General features: G+C 42.9%; 2 protein-coding genes across 2 annotated transcripts; both read left to right on the top strand.

Annotated features, from left to right (window-relative positions):
• Window positions 1–206: 206 nt before the first annotated feature.
• LOC103171803 (proteasome subunit beta type-11-like) lies at window positions 207–2,750 on the top strand. The gene is made up of 2 exons (XM_007884597.2): window positions 207–952; window positions 2,744–2,750. The coding sequence occupies exons 1-2, from the start codon at window positions 207–209 to the stop codon at window positions 2,748–2,750; spliced, it is 753 nt and encodes a 250-aa protein (XP_007882788.2).
• Window positions 2,751–3,270: 520 nt separating this feature from the next.
• Window positions 3,271–3,803, top strand: LOC121851786 (proteasome subunit beta type-11-like; the record flags this gene model as incomplete). The annotated part of the gene is made up of 1 exon (XM_042345871.1): window positions 3,271–3,803. A coding segment is annotated over exon 1 (533 nt), but the record flags the coding sequence as incomplete, so codon positions are not given.
• Window positions 3,804–19,306: the final 15,503 nt, after the last annotated feature.

Below are 19,306 nucleotides of genomic sequence, written 5' to 3'. Positions count from 1 at the left end.
TTGTGTGTGTGTCTGTGTGTGTTCGTCTTTCGCTCTCTCTTCTTGTTTCTGCGTCTCCCTGGCTGTGTGTGTCTCTCTCTTTCTCTCCGTCCATTTGTGTGTGTGTTTCCTTTTCTGCCTCTGTTTGTGTGTGAGTGTGTCTCAAATTCTCTCCCTGCGTCTCAATCAGTGTCAGAGCCTCTTTCTGTTTCTCTCTTCCAGCACGCATGTCTCTCCAGGACGTTGTGTGTGAGTGGAGGGGCTTAAGGGCTGAGCGCAGACTCTCTGCCTGTCTCCCTGGTCCCCCGCTGTTCCAGTTCCCATTCCGCGAGAGCCTCAGACGAACGAATCCCCCGTCACCCGCTCACGGCACCACCACTCTCGCCCTGACCGCCAGCGAATGCGCCGTGTTAGCCGCGGACACTCGCTCCTCCTGCGATTCCCTGATCGCCAGCCCTGACTCTTGCAAGGTCGTGCCCGTCCACACACACCTGCTGGCCACCACCTCGGGCACGGCCGCCGACTGCGCCTCGTGGCTCCGCTGGTTGGCTGGTGAGTGCCGCCTGCGGCAGCTGAGAGACGGGCGTTTGCCGGGAGCCCGAGCGGCGTCTGGGCTCCTATCAGCGGCTTTGTCCCGGCATTACCGCGCACACGCCGATCTGTGCCTGGCCTCGCTACTCTGTGGGTGGGACCGGGGCCGAGCAGAGGTCTGGTATGTGTGTCACGACGGGACGCGGCTGAACGGAGAGGTGCTCTCCGTGGGCTCAGGTTCGCCCTATGCCTATGGCGTGTTGGACAGTGGGTATCGCCAAGGTATGCCCACGTCAGAGGCACTGGCTCTAGCACGGACTGCGGTGTCTCACGCTGCTCATCGCGATGCCTACTCTGGTGGCTGTGTGGATGTGTATACCGTAGGGCAGAGAGGCTGGGAGAGAGAGGGCAGGAGGGACGTGCATTGCGAGTGCGAGGGAGAGTGTGTGTGTGAGAGAGAGAGACAGTGTGTGAGACAGAGATAGAGAGGTAATGTGTGGGAGACTGTGTGAGAACATGTGTGACAGTGAGAGACAGTGAGTGATGCTGTGTGAGAGAGCAGTGTGAAGAGAGAAGGTGTGAAAGAGAGCTGATGTGCGTTGAAAGAGTGGGTGAATGAAGAGATTGGGTGAGAGAGATTGTGTGGTGAGGGGTGTGTGTACATGTGAGAGATACAGCGTGTGAAGTTGTTTGTTTTATTATTTATTAGTGAGAGTAAGAGAGCGAGTATGTGGGGGAGAGTGAAAGAGTATGTGAGAGAGAATTGTGTGTGAGAGAATTTTGTGATGGACCATATGTTTGTTAGAGAAAGAGTGTGAGTGAGACAAGGATGAAGAGTGAATTAGAGTGTGAGTTAAAGTGAGAGAGAGTGTATCTGAGGTTTGTGAGGAAGAGGTAGTGTGAATATGTTAAAGGGTGAGAGAGGGCAATTGTGAAATTGTTAGCGAGAGAGTGTTCTTATGAATCATGAGGGAGCACGTGTGAGAGAGTGCGGGTCAACATGTGAACGTAAGAGCGAGTATGTATCTGCTAGCAAAATGATAGTGAGATGGTGTGAAAGTGGGGAAAAGTAAGTCTGAGACCGCCCGAGTGAGAGATCTAGAAATTGAGTCAGATACTGAGCAACAGTATAGAGAGGGAGCCAGTGTGCGTGAGATAGAGTAATCAAAACCGAGAGTCTGCGGGAGACAGCGAAAGAGATGGAAGGAGAGAGTGAGACAACAAGCAACAGAGAGAGTCCAAGCGAGAGAAGTGAAAGAGTGTCACCGAGCAATAGAGTGGAGGTGAGTGATCGGTGAGAGGGGACATACAAGTCCTTAAAAAGTCTAAAATTATCTGCTTTGTGTGTCTTTGTCTATGTGTAATGTTATCCAGAATAACATAATATTGTAATCAGTCTCACAGTATCTACACTGTGTGTGTTTGTGTGTGTTACTCTCTGTGTCTGTATAAGTGTGTTTGTCTCTTTCTGTGTTGCTCTATTTGTCTCTTTCAATATCTATCCGTGTGTCGGTCTCTTTAACTGTATATGTGTGAGTGTGTGTGTGTGTCTCATTCTCTCTGTGTCTTTGATTATCTGTCTCTGTCCCTCTGCCTCTCTCTCTTTCCCCCGCTCTTTCTGTTTCTCACTCGCTCTCTCTCTCTCTCCCTCTCTCTTTCTCTCTCTCTCTGTTTTTGTGAGTGTGTGAAGCTGACGCTGACCTGGGCAATGAACTGAGTCGGGCTTTATACTGACTGCGTGGCATATTTTGGGAGTTGTTGGAGCATGTGCAGTGGTCTGTGGTGGGCGTCTGAAAAAGCGCACTTGACGGTATCTCTCAAAATTGACACACGTCTCTCTCACTCATTATCTCTGTGTGTGTGTGTATCTCTTTCACTATCTGCTGATCTGCGGTTACCTCACTCTTTCACTATCTGTGTTTGCTTTTCTCTTTTTCGCTGTGTGTGTATTTGTGTCTTTCTGTCCGTCTGCCTCTCTCTCTCTCTCTCGCTTTCTCTCTCTCTTTCTCTCTCTCACGTCTCTCTCTTGCTCGCTCACTTTGTGTGTTTCTGTCTGTCTACGGTCATCTGTGTGGTTGAATTTCTGCGTGTGTGTGATGAGGTGTCTTTCTCTGAGAGTCTGTGTGCATCTCTGTTTGTGAGTCTGTGTGTGTGTTTCTCTGCATGTCTTCGTCTACGCGTGTCTCTGTTTGTGTGTGACTGCGGTTGTCTCTTCTCTGTCTTTCTCTCTCAGTGTCTAACTCTCTCTCTCACTTTCGCTACTTCTCTATGTCTTTGTCTCTGTGTCTTCCTCTCTGTTTCTCTGTCCCTATGTTTCACTCTCTCTCTCTCTCTCTCTCCGTAGTTGTGTGAGAGTGTTTAGCTAATGCTGACCTGGGCAATGAACTGAGTCGGGCTTTATGCTTCACCGCGTGGTATAATTTGGGAGCTGTTGGAGCATGTGCAATGGTGTGATGGGCGTTTGAAGAAGGTATCTCTCAATATTGACACAGTTTCTCTCACTCAGTAACTGTGTGTCTGTATCTCTTTCAAGATCTGCTGAACTGTGTTTCCTTCTCTCTCTAAATCTCTGTGTATCCATTTCTCTTTTCCTTTGTGTGTGTTTGTGTCTTTTCTGTCTGTCCACCTCTCTCTCCCCTTCTCACTCTCTCTCTCTCTGTCTCTCTCACACCCACTCTCTCTCACTTTCTCTGTATGTGTGTCTCTCTTGCTCGCTAACTGTGTTTGTTTCTTTCTGTCTGTGCGTGGATTGTTGTGTGTATGTTCTTCGGTGTCTTTGACTCTTGCAAGGTCGTGCCCGTCCACACACACCTGCTGGCCACCACCTCGGGCACGGCCGCCGACTGCGCCTCGTGGCTCCGCTGGTTGGCTGGTGAGTGCCGCCTGCGGCAGCTGAGAGACGGGCGTTTGCCGGGAGCCCGAGCGGCGTCTGGGCTCCTATCAGCGGCTTTGTCCCGGCATTACCGCGCACACGCCGATCTGTGCCTGGCCTCGCTTCTCTGTGGGTGGGACCGGGGCCGAGCAGAGGTCTGGTATGTGTGTCACGACGGGACGCGGCTGAACGGAGAGGTGCTCTCCGTGGGCTCAGGTTCGCCCTATGCCTATGGCGTGTTGGACAGTGGGTATCGCCAAGGTATGCCCACGTCAGAGGCACTGGCTCTAGCACGGACTGCGGTGTCTCACGCTGCTCATCGCGATGCCTACTCTGGTGGCTGTGTGGATATGTACACCGTAGGGGAGAGAGGCTGGGAGAGAGTTGGCAGGAGGGACGTGCATTGCGAGTGCGAGGGAGAGTGTGTGTGTGAGAGAGAGAGAGCCAGTGTGTGAGACAGAGTTCGAGAGGTAATGTGTGGGAGACTGTGTGAGAACGTGTGTGACAGAGAGAGAGTGTGGGATGCTCTGTGAGAGAGCAGTGTGAAGAGAGAAGGTGTGAAAGCGAGCTGATGTGCGTTGAAAGAGTGGTTGAATGAAGCGAGTGGGTGAGAGAGATTGCGTGGTGAGGAGTGTGTGTCTATGTGAGAGATACAGCGTGTGAAGCAGGTTGTTTTATTATTTATTAGAGTAAGAGAGTGAGTATTTGGGGAGAGAGAATGAGTATGTGAGAGAGAATTGTGTGTGAGAGAATTTTGTGAGGGACCGTATGTTTGTGAGAGAAAGAGTGTGAGTGAGACAAGGATGAAGAGTGAATTAGAGTGTGAGTTAAAGTGAGAGTGAGAGTATCTGAGGTCTGTGAGGAAGAGGTAGTGTGAATATGTGAAAAGATGAGAGAGGGCAATTGTGAAATTGTTAGCGAGAGACAGTGCTTATGAATCATGAGAGAGCACGTGTGAGAGAGTGCCCGTCTAAATATATCAACGTAAGAGCGAGAATATTTCTGATAGGAAAACGATAGTGAGTAGGTGTGAAAGTGGGGAAAAGTAAGTCTGAGACCGCCTGACTGAGAGGTGTAGAAATTGAGTCAGATACTGAGCAACAGTACAGAGAGGGAGCCAGTTTGCGTGAGAGAGAGAGTAATCAAAATCGAGAGTCTGTGGGAGACAGCGAAAGAGATGGAAGGAGAGCGTGAGACACCAAGCAACAGAGAGAGTCCAAGCGAGAGAAGTGAGAGTGTCACCGAGCAATAGAGTGGAGGTGAGTGATCGGGTGAGAGGGGACATACAAGTCCTTAAAAAGTCTAAAATTATCTGCTTTGTGTGTCTTTGTCTATGTGTAATGTTATCCAGGATAACATAATATTGTAAAGAGTCTCACAGTGTGTGTGTTTGTGTGTGTCACTTTCTGTGTCTGCATAAGTGTGTTTGTCTCTTTCTCTATGTCTCTATTTGTGTCTTTCAATGGTTCTATCCGTGTGTCGGTCCTTTAACTGTATATGTGTGAGTGTATGTGTGTGTCATTCTCTCTGTGTCTTTGTCTCTCTGTCTCTGTCCCTCAGCCTCTCTCTTCCCCCCCCTTTCTTTCTCCTCCCTCTCTCTCTCTCTCTCTCTCTGTTTGTGTGAATGTGTGAAGCTGACGCTGACCTGATGCAATGAACTGAGTCGGGCTTTATACTGACTGCATGGCATATTTTGGGAGTTGTTGGAGCATGTGCAGTGGTGTGGTGGGCGTCTGAAAAAGCGCACTTGACGGTATCTCTCAAAATTGACACACGTCTCTCTCACTCATTATCTGTGTGTGTGTGTGTGTATCTCTTTCACTATCTGCTGATCTGCGGTTCCCTCACTCTTTCACTATCTGTGTTTCCTTTTCTCTTTTTCGCTGTGTGTATTTGTGTCTTTCTTTCCGTCTGCCTCTCTCTCTCTCTCTCTCCCCCTCTCTCTCTCTTTCTCTCTCTCACGTCTCTCTCTTGCTCGCTCACTTTGTGTGTTTCTGTCTGTCTACGGTCATCTGTGTGGTTGAATTTCTGCGTGTGTGTGATGAGGTGTCTTTCTCTGAGAGTCTGTGTGCATCTCTGTTTGTGAGTCTGTGTGTGTTTCTCTGCATGTCTTCGTCTACGCGTGTCTCTGTTTGTGTGTGACTGCGGTTGTCTCTTCTCTGTCTTTCTCTCTCAGTGTCTAACTCTCTCTCTCACTTTCGCTGCTTCTCTGTGTCTTTGTCTCTGTGTCTTCCTCTCTGTGTCTCTGTCCCTATGTTTCACTCTCTCTCTCTCTCTCTCTCCGTAGTTGTGTGAGAGTGTTTAGCTAATGCTGACCTGGGCAATGAACTGAGTCGGGCTTTATGCTGACTGCGTGGTATAATTTGGGAGCTGTTGGAGCATGTGCAGTGGTGTGATGGGCGTTTGAAGAAGGTATCACTCAATATTGACACAGTTTCTCTCACTCACTAACTGTGTGTCTGTATCTCTTTCAAGATCTGCTGAACTGTGTTTCCTTCTCTCTCTAAATCTCTGTGTATCCATTTCTCTTTTCCTTTGTGTGTGTTTGTGTCTTTTCTGTCTGTCCACCTCTCTCTCCCCTTCTTCACTCTCTCTCTCTCTGTCTCTCTCACACACACTCTCTCTCACTTTCTCTGTATGTGTGTCTCTCTTGCTCGCTAACTGTGTTTGTTTCTTTCTGTCTGTGCGTGGATTGTTGTGTGTATGTTCTTCGGTGTCTTTCTCTGAGAGTCTGTATGTGTCAGTGTTTGTGAGTCTGTCTCTCTGTGTGTGTTTCTGTATGTGTCTGTGCGCGTGTGTCTGTATTTGTGTGTGTGACTGCTGTTGTCTCTCTGTCTCTCTCTCTCAGTTTCTAACTCACTCACTCTCTCGCTCATCCTGATATCGTCAGGATGTTGTTTGTCAGTGGAGCCGGAACGTTCAACCAGTTCACCCCCACCTTGCATCCACCACCTCGGGATCGGCCGCCAGCTGCACCTCGTGTATCCGCTGGTTGACCTGTGAGTGCCGTACATGTCAGACAGAGACAGGCGATTGCAGAGACCGCACACATTCCACGCTATGCCCGGTCTCTCTTCTCTGCGGAACTCGCAGTCCATGATCTTGCAATGTGCTTCCGATCAGATGGGCGCTATACACATTTGAATTGTGTTGCTGTACATAAGTCTGTTATTGATGGTCCTCAAAAGAAAACTTCCTACACATTAAGACACTGTCAATAGGTCTTCTAATCAGGATCCGATGATCCATTTGCACGGATATATAGTTTAGGATTGCATTCCCTTTGATCGGTACACTGCTCAGTGGTGTCACTTCCCTGATGTAGTTACAATTCAGTTTCCCATATTTTCGTCAAGATGTGAACACTAAACTCGGATTTGAATCATTTGGTGGAAAAATGAATGACTTTATAATTAGAGCTTGAAACATCGCAAAGATTATTATTATTATTCTGATTCCAACAAAGGCAAGGAGTATTATTGTTATATCTAGTGTTTAGTGACACTCAGTCGGAAACAAAGAAACTAAGTAAAAATGCTGCTTCATCTTTAATTTGCATCACTGTAGTGCTTTGAAGATACTGAAGCTATGTGTCTCAAAGATGTGAAGAGCTTTGGGCACCTCGAGAACCTGATAAGGCGCTAAATCCAATGCAAATAATGCTAACGTTCTATTACGAAATATCCAATAAGAGGAAGTAACAACAAATAAACATCTGAATTTATTAAGCTTAGAAGTAGCAAATTAACATATTGCCTTTTAGAAACAATCATAAATTTGTTTAAATTATGGAAAATTCTGTCAACTTTGAATAATATTTTAAATTTGAAATCGCTTAGTAAATCATTTACGTTTGTAGAATTGTCTCTACTTGATGATTATTTAAAAATCTATTTTGTTCATCGTATCCTGCATTGAAACTTTCAGACAAGTGTGATCACATATAGAAATAAAATACAACATATTCCAAATTTAAATTTCTTGAGCGCCTTTTACTAAGGGATTAGAACCCGATGTAAGAGTGTCGACTGGGATCGGTGATGCTCGACGGCAAAGAGGGTTAGGGTTAGGCTACGTTCGAAGTGGTGCGTCTTGCGGCGTGCACGAAAGGGAAATGATCACATATAGGTTCTATAGATCAGACATTATTCTCAAGCAGAGATTATTTCAGAATCAAAATGTGAAGCAACTTCAATTTATTTACAAATGCCATATGCAGGTGCAATCACATTATTTCGCCCGTTGCTTCTGGCCAGCGGACCATTAGATTAAACGAGTGATTCAATTCACAACTGTTTCTGCAACCTGTGTCAAAATGGCTGAGTGTCCTTTGGCCCTGCAATCAGGGCGTTGTTTCATTTGGAGGCGTGTATTTGAATCACAAGGTTGACACATTTGAAGTAATCGGTGCAAATGGTGTCCTTCCATCTGGACGATCTCCAAGGTGACGTGTTTGGACACGGAATATTGTAACCGAGCCAAAGCGTATCCCGTTCTCACTGCTGATGAAAGCACAAGCAGCCTGACAGATCGGCAGGCAGTCTAGTACAAACCAGTCACTAGGGGCAGGCAGTATTTTCACTCAAATCCTGTTAATCCTGGAAACCAAAGCCACAACTGGGAGGATGCTCCTAGCAGGAAATGTAGCGGAAAAGCTCATCAGAGAGTACTTTCAACGGTTTCATAGTGAAGTACACCAAATAGAGTAGGGCTTAGTAAAATGTGGCTGCAGAACGAGCAGGATTGGCAAATACATATTGCGGGGTATCACATATTTAGAAAGGCTAGAGACAGGATAAAGCGCGTTGGAGTAGCTGTACTTATTGGGGATAGCATCATGGAAAATGGGACATAGCCATAAGTAAGATATGAACAGAATCTCGGTGGATACAGATAAAAGATAAGAAGGGATAAATCACACCAATAGGCGTACTCTACAGACCACCTTGTAGTGGAAGGGAGGTAGATAAAGACACATGCAAGCAAATTAAGGAAAGAGTTCCACTTAATGTCAAACAACCGGGTTGCTCTTCACTGCTAGACAAACAGAGGCGTTTGTCTGTGGGTGGAATAAGAAAGGTTTGCTAAGTTTTCGTCCACCCAGGGTATCGCACCCTGGTCCCCTCGCTCTCTTTCGGAGCGAGTGCTCCAACCACTACGCGACGGGACTCCACCTTCTTGTCTTTCAGGTTTGATCCATGGAGATGCTGTTACACTGAAGGTGGTTTCAGTGATTGAGAAAGAAGTAGGACGTACGAGAAAGGAATACCATCATGATGGAGTGTCAGCTCTGAACAGCTAATATTTATACTGGTTTCGAGAACAACAAGAAACGGATCTAGTTTTTTATGCTTATGTCACCTCTGAACAGCTAATATTTATGCTGGTTTCGAGAACAGCAAGAAACGGATCTAGCTTTTGATGCTTAAAAATAGTTCCTTTGGTGATTCAAGTCAAGCAGACTGCTGACCATCAGAACTGGACAAAACTCACCAGTTTAACCTACTCTCTGTTGGAGCTTTCTGACAGCGCTGTGTAATGTTGCAGTCTCCAATTACGCAGACCTGGGAACCAGTCAGTTACTTGCACATAGTCTGACAGTGTTCCGTCTGTGTGTCCTTCTGCCTCTTTAGGCCGCAACAGATTTATTCTTTGGAAATGGAGATGAGACAAAGACAGCAAGGGAACATCTCATTGACAGCACTTATGGCTGTAACACAAAATCCTCAATGATCCATGAGGGAAGCATGATCAAACACTCAGAGACGTGAAAATCAATAGAACGTCTCAAAGCGCTTCAAAGAACTTAGTGTAACGCGAATTGGTTCAGTATTTTGTAGGTGAAATGTATCAGCCGTTTGCGCACAACAATGTTCCACAAACATTCGTGGTTCGAGTGACCACATTGTTGCTATAGTTTCTATATTTTATTGTTCCCTTTTGGAGAAAAGCGATCCTCCAATCGACCTACTTACTGGTAGGAAAACAGTGATATGGGGAGTAAGGCAACTTGCTTAATGTTTCACCCTTCCAGGTATCTCGAATGCTAAGCGAATGCTCTGATCAATAGGCTACATTAATCTAAGCTTCATAATCGAAAGTTAGGAGAGGAAAATGATTGCTAATATGAAAGTCGACAGCCGATGAACTTACTTAGATGAAACGGGTAGAGTAAAAAAGAGAAATGTATAATTTGTTCCAAAATCAAATGCAAGCTTTATAAACAAACTGTTGCGGCATGGAAACTTAACAAATTACGTTATTTGAATTATTATCACAAAATTATGTGTTTATATTTAAGGTAATATAGATTAGAATGGAGTAATGTTGATACATTTTTGAAAAATCGTAATACAGCATGTAAATGAGGGCTTTGTCTTCTACTTCTTGTACACTGATGCATTATAAGAAATGAACATTGAAGGAAAAGATTCAATTAAGTAACCAATGCTGTGGTTTGAGAATCATTGTACAAACTGAAAGGAAAGGATTAAAACAATTGCTCGATGTGGGAAAGGATGTCTGAAGAACTGTATACAGAAATGCACCTTGACTAATTCTGGAATGGGGAAAGGATAATAAAGAGAAGAATAATACTCATTTTAGTAGATATCACGCCTTATCAAGTCTTGGAGGTGTCTCAAAGTGATTCACAGAGTATAGTTTCAAGTGAATTGACTGTATATTTGTGGGCGAAATGCAGCAGCACATATAAATGCATGCGCACAGACAAATACACACAGACTGATACACAAAGAGACACACACAGAAAGGCAAACACACATAGGAACATGCACACGCATGCAATCTACCCCCATCCACAAACACACAAATAAACAGAGACACTCAGAAACAGATTAAATCCTGACAATGTGTCTATCCAGTGACACAGAAAATAAGCACAATAGAACTTCTTTCAATGAAACGCTAAAAACGCTAAAAATTAGCGTAAAAGGAAATATTGCCGGTTTCTTGATTTCCTCTCTGAATTTAGTCTGAGTAACCACGTAAATAACCATATTAGTACAGGAACTCAAAAGCTGCAACATGAAGCCGGTTTGATAGATAATGTACACTGGGTCATTCGCCCCTTTGAAGTAATATGTTTCTGAAATCCTCCAGTATAAGAAATATAAAACAAATGTTATCCATAACAATATAAAATTGGCGGAAACAGCAAAGAGCAAAACGATGGATTTCCTTCTGTTCCTCATCTCTGGATCACTGTGACTCGCTCCTCTATTCCTGTCCCCATCACTGTGTCCCCGCAATCTACTGCGGGCTCGACTGGCCACCAATATGTGGCTGACCGTCAGGGCGTTGAGCAGCAAAATCAAAACGAATGGGAGAAATGGGGTTAATATAATGTTTAGCAAGTCAAACAATATCCATGTGTGAGTGTGAGTCGCCTGTGTCCCTAAATAGTGCGGACCCACATGGTCCTTACTGATTGGCAAGAGAGCGAAACTGAGTCAAGCTGCAAATGTTACTGCATATTAAGCTGAGAAATGAATTGGTTAAATCACTTGCCAGCAGTTCCAACAGCAGCCAGAATTGCGTAGTAACTGTCTTCGGCACTAAAAAATAATGGAGTTGTCATCTTCATGGAGAAATTAAATATTCCGCTGCTTCACACAGGCAGTAGATCACGCTAATATGAATTCATTGAAGTGCATAAAAGGGAGTCTTATTTAAATCAAAGAGGCGAACACTTTATTATCATAATTTATCACAGGATCACAGATGAGATTGTGGGTGTTGAAAACATTCTTTCCCTGAGTTATGCAATTTAACGCAGTGCTTTAATTCTCAGCAGCTGGTTGTCTCATCTACGCGGAAAACCTTCCCAACAATATCCCAGACTCTAACATGTGTAAACTCAAATTGTTGTTGAACTATCTAAATCAACAAATAGATAGATATGCCACCACTTACTACTGAAATTCCCCTGTCGAGAAAGGAAGGTACACTCTTTGCACTGAAGCACACACGCTGCTTATCTCACTCCAGTGAGTATCAGGTACAGGAAGGGACAAACATAATACTTGCGACAGAAATGTGGGCACTGGGGATAACTTTGAAGTTCAGACAGATAAATATGGAATACTTACCACAGAGAACAAAAATCAATACAATTCCAATACGAGTCCCTTACAATCCCCCATCGGGTTATGAATTGCTGTATCAGCTGAAAAATGCCAGCCTGGATCAGTGGTCGCCATCTCACCTCTGAGTCAGTCACATAACTGTGGGTTCCATGGATTGCTGGGGTTCTATGGGATTGCTGGAGCTGATAACCTTCGTATGAAACGTTAACCAGAAGTTACTGCTGCCTGTTCAGTTGAATATTAAAATATTCATTGGCACTATGTCTCAAAGTTCAGGGAGTTTCTCCCAGTGTCCTGGCCAACAATTCCCTGGATACAATTAGTCACTCACTTCACGAATTTTTCTCTGACGTTACTGTGCGCAAACTGTTACCTGGGATTCGAATCTATGGAAACTCTAGTTCTGTAATCAAAGAGTTAAAACGTGGAAGAGGTCCCATAAGGAGATGGTTGAAGCGTTCCTTCAAAAAAAATCAGACGAGATAGTTTACTTTTAGGAAACAACAATATCCCAAACATATGTGCTTGGGACCGCCAGGAATGTGGAAGGCGACCTAAATGACCCTTGTTATTTTTTCATTTGGCGTTTCTTATGTTCTTATGTTTCAGCCAAAAATAGTAAATTCCACTATGGGGATTTGCCAGGTCTTTGAAAGAGCTACACTCTCAGGCCCACTCATCCATGATTTCCCCACAGCGTGCATTTATTTTCCTTTCAAATATATATCCAATTCACTGATGAAATTTTAATTGAATCTGCTTTGCCTCCCTTTCAGGCAATGCATTCCAAATGCCAAATTGGGTAAACAAATTCTGTTTTCTGTTCATGAAAAATGAAGAACCTGTATTCCTGCGAGGGAAGCCTCGAACAGATACATCAAGTCTTTCCACTTCGGTGCCATTCACAACGTCATTGACGAAAATATCGGAACTGGTGGGAGACCATTGCCTTGTCCTGTCTTACCCGCAATTCAACAGCGAGGCGCACAGAGACGAGGACAATATTTACATAGATTTTGGCGCTGGATTGCGTTCTAGATGAAATAAAAAATTTTGACCATATACTTTCATGGCTTCCAAACTCAATAAGAGACTTCACAATCTTCACTTCACTTCACAGTCAATTCACTTAACAGTTCATTCTGTGAAGCGCCCTGAGACGTCTAGAAGACGTGAAACTCGCTATCTCAAATGTAAGCGTGATTAATATTATTATTACTGTATACTATATTCTTATTACTAATAATTATTATTAATATTATTACTATATACTATATATCGCTTTACACAATCGTCATGAGCTTGTGAACCAGAAAGGCTTTGCGTGTCAAACCATGAGCCTCCCATCCATTTGGTATACGTGAAGCGATCACCAAAGAAACATTGAAGTCAATAAAATTCCTCCGTATCAATGCCTCCTATTGGGTTCAGTCCTATTGTGGACAGATATAGTTCAACTCTGGAAAAATAATGCGGACTTGCCTCAGAAATCTGTTGTCCAGCACTGGAAGAACAACTACTAATCGAGTTTTGCGGTTTCTGGCAGCAATCTGTATGATGTTTGATGTTTTAGCTGCTCAGATCACCTCATATCTTTCTTCTTTTACTTAGAGCAAATAGTTCTTGGTCACTTATGAAATGAACGTATTTATTTTTTGTAAGCAAGGGCATCCGAAATTTAGGTGTTCTTATTGCCCGTTTTCGGCTAATGCAAATGCCCATATCATAAACGCTGCAAAAGCAAGGCATATATATATATATATAGATAGATATTTATATAACCATATTACGGAGATATCTTTGCCAATAGCTGCCTCCATAGAGATTCCTCCTGCTTATATGATACTAATAATCATGTGCATTCGGTGACCATCCTAACTCTCACCACCCCGTCGTCCACCCCCCCTGATGCCAATCATCACTTCGGTTGCGGATTCCTGACTGTTCAGCGCCTTGGGACGTCACTCTGCTACGAAAAGCACGATACAAATATAAGGTGTTGTTGTGGGGGTGGTGACCCATTCACTCTTTCTTAAACCTAGTTTGACCACGTCCTGAAACGTACTATACATAAAGACTTCAGATCCCCGTATTCTCTGCAGTGACACCAACCTCTCCTCGATGACCGAGCAGATGGAGGCACTTTCCGCACATGTGATTGTCCAGTGCAAGTGAAGCGTTCCGGAGTTCCCACATGGCACCCAATGTGCATCGAGTATCTCAACTGTACTTCCACATTCTCAAAACTAATGTGAGCATTCTCATCCACACCGATTAGACAACACTCACCAAATTCTTTCAGCAAGGCTCACTCTGTTCTCAATTCATTCGGTTCACATATCGCTCCATTTGTCGCTCTACTCGCGTATTTCTGCTGGAGTTTGTCTACGCGTTCTTTAATACAACTGCCAACTTCCCACGATTCCACAAGGACGGATTGTAATCAGCATCTTCTCAGGTGGCCCTTTGTCTTTCCGGTTCTGGAAAGCAAAATTGATTGTATTTCACTTGTCAGTTTCTGTTGCTTCCGAAATAATTTGTTAAGATCGGACAACATAAAATTATTTTGGAAAATCCATGATGGCTGCTGCTGATAATGTCTCCTACTCCAGATATATTAATATTCAACCGCTGAGTAGGGCAGGGGAAGAGGGACATTGATTCAGTCGGCGAGAATCAAACTTGGCTCACAACAATCTTGTGTGATACCACTGCACCGACGTCGCTGTAACAAATGCATATTTCTCCTGTTCATTTGGTTATTTACAGCATTGAACTGACCACAATATTTGTTTCAGAACACACTATGAGTGAGAAACACAGACAACATTCGTGTAAAATTCGGGCTCTCCTCCCGGATTTGAACCCAGGAGCTCTCGTATATTTATCTATTCTTTTGCTAGCCCCAAAGTGAGAATCCTACCTCTAGACCAACAAGCCACATATACATCAAATAGCCGAGAATTCAACAAGTGACCGTGGCCTCATGAAACTGAATGTTTATTTGCAGCACATTTATCAAAATTCATCATGAATTTAAAATCTAATCGTCAAAGAAATCTGTCCTCATTAACCACTGACTCAATGTGTCAGGGAGGCTACAGTTTGTAGTTAATGAACTGACATAAAGTTTATCAACATGCGTTTTCTTTCCTTATTGTGAAAGATTTCATTAATATTCTTGCGAATTTGATGTTTAATGTAATGTCAGACTTTCAATATAGCTCAGCTAACAGAACTCTCATGTTGGCTGAGATTGCACAAGATGCGTCATCATCTTGTCTTCACATCCAATATTTCTTTGCAGATTACATCTCTTGAAACGAAACGAAATCAAGTTCAACAACAACAAGAACAACAACTTACATTTATCTATCTAACTTCAAGCTGAACAGTGTCTCGGATTTTGTTCAGGATTTGTAGAACCTCAAACTGAATGAGGCTGGAGTACAATTGCAAAAACTTTTTATTCCGTAACATACCTTTTTCCCAACTGATACAACTCACTCGACTAAACCAATAAATAAATATTGCTCCAGGAGAAGATCGAATTGTCAAACTCTGAATTTGTCGTGAACGTGGTGTTATAAAAGTACCGCAAAGTACTTTCCCAACCATCAGCAAACGAAATAATGTGTTCCACACGGAGAATGGAAATATTTGATATGATCTGCAACAGCAGAATACATAGTACAATGTTCTGCAGAATGACATATTTCGCTTTTGTGATATGAACAGTTTAGAATAGTGCTCAATAAATGAAAGACCGGGATTTATGCGTTGAAACAGATAAGATTTTGTGAATTTGCTCTAAAGAGGAAGATTATCTTTCTCTTTATTTTGAGAAGAGCTTTTGAATAAAATGCAATCAGAAAGTAAAAATGTGGTTTGCCATAAACGATGAGGTCCTCCCACCACATTGAAAGCAGATATCGTCATATAGCTGAGGAGGAAACTGAGTCTTGAGTTGACGTCCTCCCGATGTGAAAGGCGCTCTATACATGTAATTTTATTGTTGTTGTTGTCGTTGTTTTTGTTGATGGGAAGCAACGAATGTCCCACTGGCCACTAGGATTAACTGCGTGCATTTCAATGACAACTCAAATCTCTTTTGGATCTCTCTTTTTTATATGCGAGGATTATTGTTCTCCAGTATAATGTTCCCTGATGGTCTAGTGGTTAGGATTCGGCGCTCTCACCGCCGCGGCCCCGGTTTGATTCCCGGTCAGGGAAGCATTTTATTTTATTTTTTCTTGGAACCGAAAAGTTGCTCGTGTGCAAAAAACAAGCAAATATGTCCTGCTATCGTGGCTGCGCTTCACAGCACCAATAGTAATAATTATAATACTTGCATTTGATATAGCCCCATATAGCGTCATCGAGACGCCTCAAAACTCTTCACACAATATAGTTTAAAGTAATTTGATCGCTTATTTTGTTGGCAAATGATCAGTTTTATTCAAATCAAAACTGCGGATAATGGTTTCCTTAATTAAAGACCCAAATCAGAGCAATAAGTTCATGCAATATCTGGAATGGTTTGAGAATAAATTAATTTAGTTAAAATTTGATTTGTTACCGCACTTCAATTGAACTGCTGAGTATAAAGTTTGTCCTGAGCAAGTGGGAATCCGGCAGGTTATACCTCTGCCTCAAAGTTATGTTGCAGCAGCAGATTTATTGAATCAATTGAATAACGTATCTGTCTGTCGTGCGGAAAATGCACCATAATATGTCAGTCACAAGTTTTCTTACCGTATATCAGTAATCAGAGCTTCCAGTGACTCACTCAATAAGTCAGGCCGTTAGCTCAGTGGGTGGGAGCGCGGTGCTAATAACGCCAATGTCGCGGGTTCAGTCACCGTACGGGCCATAATTTTAATTACAGCCCATTATGTTACAATAGCAGCAGAGGTTCTGCCAACAATAATAATATTAATTAAACTGGCATTTGGCGTTTCACAGAAAATACAGTAAAGTGAATAAAGTTTTGTGGCCGAAAAGCAATAGGTGGTAGTAGTAATAGTCCACAAACATTTGTGGAACAACGTGACTAATTGATTACTATTATTGCTTTTATTATTGTTATTATTGAAGGGATTATTATCCCAGAAATGCTATCCATCAACCGACTACGAACCGTGTTCGTATTTACTAAACTTCTAACACTAATACTAGTCTTCCCTCTCGAGGTTCCTGGTTTTATTGCTTGTGTTCATTCGTACATGGATATGTTATTACTTTCGCCACCGTGATCATTGTTATCTTTACAATGATAATAAAAACATAGGATATCTGATCAAACTTAACAATGTAGCTAAATATATTCACTAGACAATTCGTAAAGAATTTGATATTGACGTAAAATTCAACTCGTAATACCATCAGTCAGGGAATGTGATACAATTGAACAACTTTACAATACTGTGGTTTTCAATTATAATATAATAATCCTTGCTTTTGATACGGATACATTAAACTACATGCAGACAGATCAAACAGGTGTAACAGACCAGATATTAACATCAATGGGTAATTAGAATTTGCATGCAGTATGATTGCTGTAAATATCCCAAATGATTACCATATGAAAAATAAGGAGATGGAGAAAATCTGCAAATATATCGATCTACGAGTTCATTGCGGACATTCGTGGTAATGTAAATTTTTTTTGCTGTTGTCATCGGTGCAATAGGGACTATTATACAACTATTCAACGCGACTTGACGACATAAACGGTGATATTAACCAACTACAAAATGTCGCTGCTTTTTGGAAACTTGTACATACAGTGTTAGACAAAGCCATATCCATTCATATGTAAAGTGACAGCGTTGTTGGTGTGGCTAACCCATTACCATGTATAATAAGTATTAAACAAACGTTGAACATTTTCATTCCACATAATAGAATATTGATCACGACTTTTTGGTCAACCTATTTACAGAATGCCTGAATCCCTGAATCCTCTATCTCTAGGACTTTCTTTGTGACAATGAATGGACATCAAACTTAATCGAGAGTGTGTGTCGCTGATAACCTCCAGCTTCTACAAAATCACTTGTAATAATCATTGCATTTGGCATAGAATATTATTCAAACAGTCTATTGTGAGTTTGAATATTAATAATTGTTTCATTTGATACAGTGTTTTATCGCAACGTCGAGACTTCTAAAAACGCTTCGCTGAATATAGTGCAAAAGGTATGGATTGTGGAGTTTCTGGGAGAAAAGACACTTGGGTCAAAAACACGGTGGGATGAATGGCATCTTTCTGTGCTGTATGGTACTATTATTCTATGACAAAACGTTGTTCCTGCGACTCAAGTGAATTCCGTTGTTACTGTCTTGTTGAAGCCAATGAGATAACGTGAACGTGTAGGAGTTGGTCCCGTTTGATCACATGTTGTTGAAATATTCGCGAACAGAATACAATAAAGTGAGAACAGTGACAGGATGAAACAATTTATTACGCATAGTATATTCTCCTGTTTACAATGATGATCAGTTTAGAGTTTGCCAATCACAGTGAAGCAGTGGCCAAACTTTCTATTTTTTCAACAGCAACAACTTGCATTTCACACAAGGCAATAGAGTTGGAGGCTTAGATGTCGAGCTCCAGGAGGGACTGGTGGTGAGGACATGAGGATGGGGAAGCTTAACACACATATACAGCATTAGCCTCTTGTGGGTAGTATGGCACACACAATCAATACACTTGCCCCCAATGGGCAGTGCAACACATGCACAGTCTCTACACTAATCTCCCTTGACCAGCACAAAACCCACAGTCACTGCACTAACCTGCTGGGGGCACTATCTTGTTGTGGGCAGTATGTCGCACACAGTCACTACATTGATTTCCTGTGGCCAGTTTAACACACAGTCTTTACATTGGCCTCTTCTGGGCGGTGTAACAGAAACAGATACTACATTGATCTCCTTTGGGCAGTCTAACACACAGTCACTACACTGACCTGTTGTGGGCAGTATAGCTGTATAGACAGTACACTGGGCTCCTTTGGGCAGTCCAACACATATAGTCTCTAAACTAGGCCCCTCTTTGCAGTTTAGCACACATAGTCACTGTACGACGCTGCTTTGGGGAATGCAACGCACACACAGTAACTACACCAGCCTATTATTATGTAGTCCTGTAACATATTGGCAATAGCGCACGCCTCACCAGCAAGAGGACACGGGATTGGTTCTCAGATAGGCAAAATCTTAGGAAAATTCCATTAATCCACCCAACTGACTCTGTTTATCAACAGTAAGTAGGAACCAGCTTTCAATTTCATATCTCAGGGTTAAAAATCCCTTCAAATAGATATGCCTCGAAATTTTGATAATGCGTAGTGTCAAACGCAAGGATCCTTGGAAAGAGTGATGCCACAAGAGATGTGAGGACTGGACAATTCCCAGTGTCCATTTCCTGGATCCTTGTGAGGAGAGTCAGAAAGTGTGCGATAGAGAGGGAAAGACAAACATGGAGAGAGACATAGAGAGAGAGAGAGATATAGAGAGAGAGAGAGAGGGAGAGTTAAATAGATTGATAGAGAGAGATAGAGAGGGAGAGAGCGAGAGAGAGAGATAAAGAGAGAGAGAGAGAGAGAGAGAGAGAGAGGGGAAAGAGTAAAACAAACAATCAAAAAGGCAGAGAGGCAGAAAGAATATCGGAGCGAGAGAAGGACATGAATGGTGTTCCCACATGTCCTGCGACGAATGGTTTGGAATTTTTTTCAAATGTTCCAGCAATATGTCGGTTAAAACAAACAGAGGAAATGGAAACATTATATAAAGACCAGCAGTTCTG

This window comes from Callorhinchus milii, unplaced genomic scaffold (assembly GCF_018977255.1).
Source record: "Callorhinchus milii isolate IMCB2004 unplaced genomic scaffold, IMCB_Cmil_1.0 Scaffold133, whole genome shotgun sequence".
Taxonomy (NCBI): Eukaryota; Metazoa; Chordata; class Chondrichthyes; order Chimaeriformes; family Callorhinchidae; genus Callorhinchus; species Callorhinchus milii.
Note: the sequence above shows the minus strand (reverse complement) of the source record. Positions and strands in the feature narration are given on the sequence as shown.

Excerpts from the sequence above, each read along its gene's own strand:
- LOC103171803 (XM_007884597.2), top strand. The coding sequence starts at position 207 with ATGTCTCTCCAGGACGTTGTGTGTGAGTGGAGGGGCTTAAGGGCTGAG.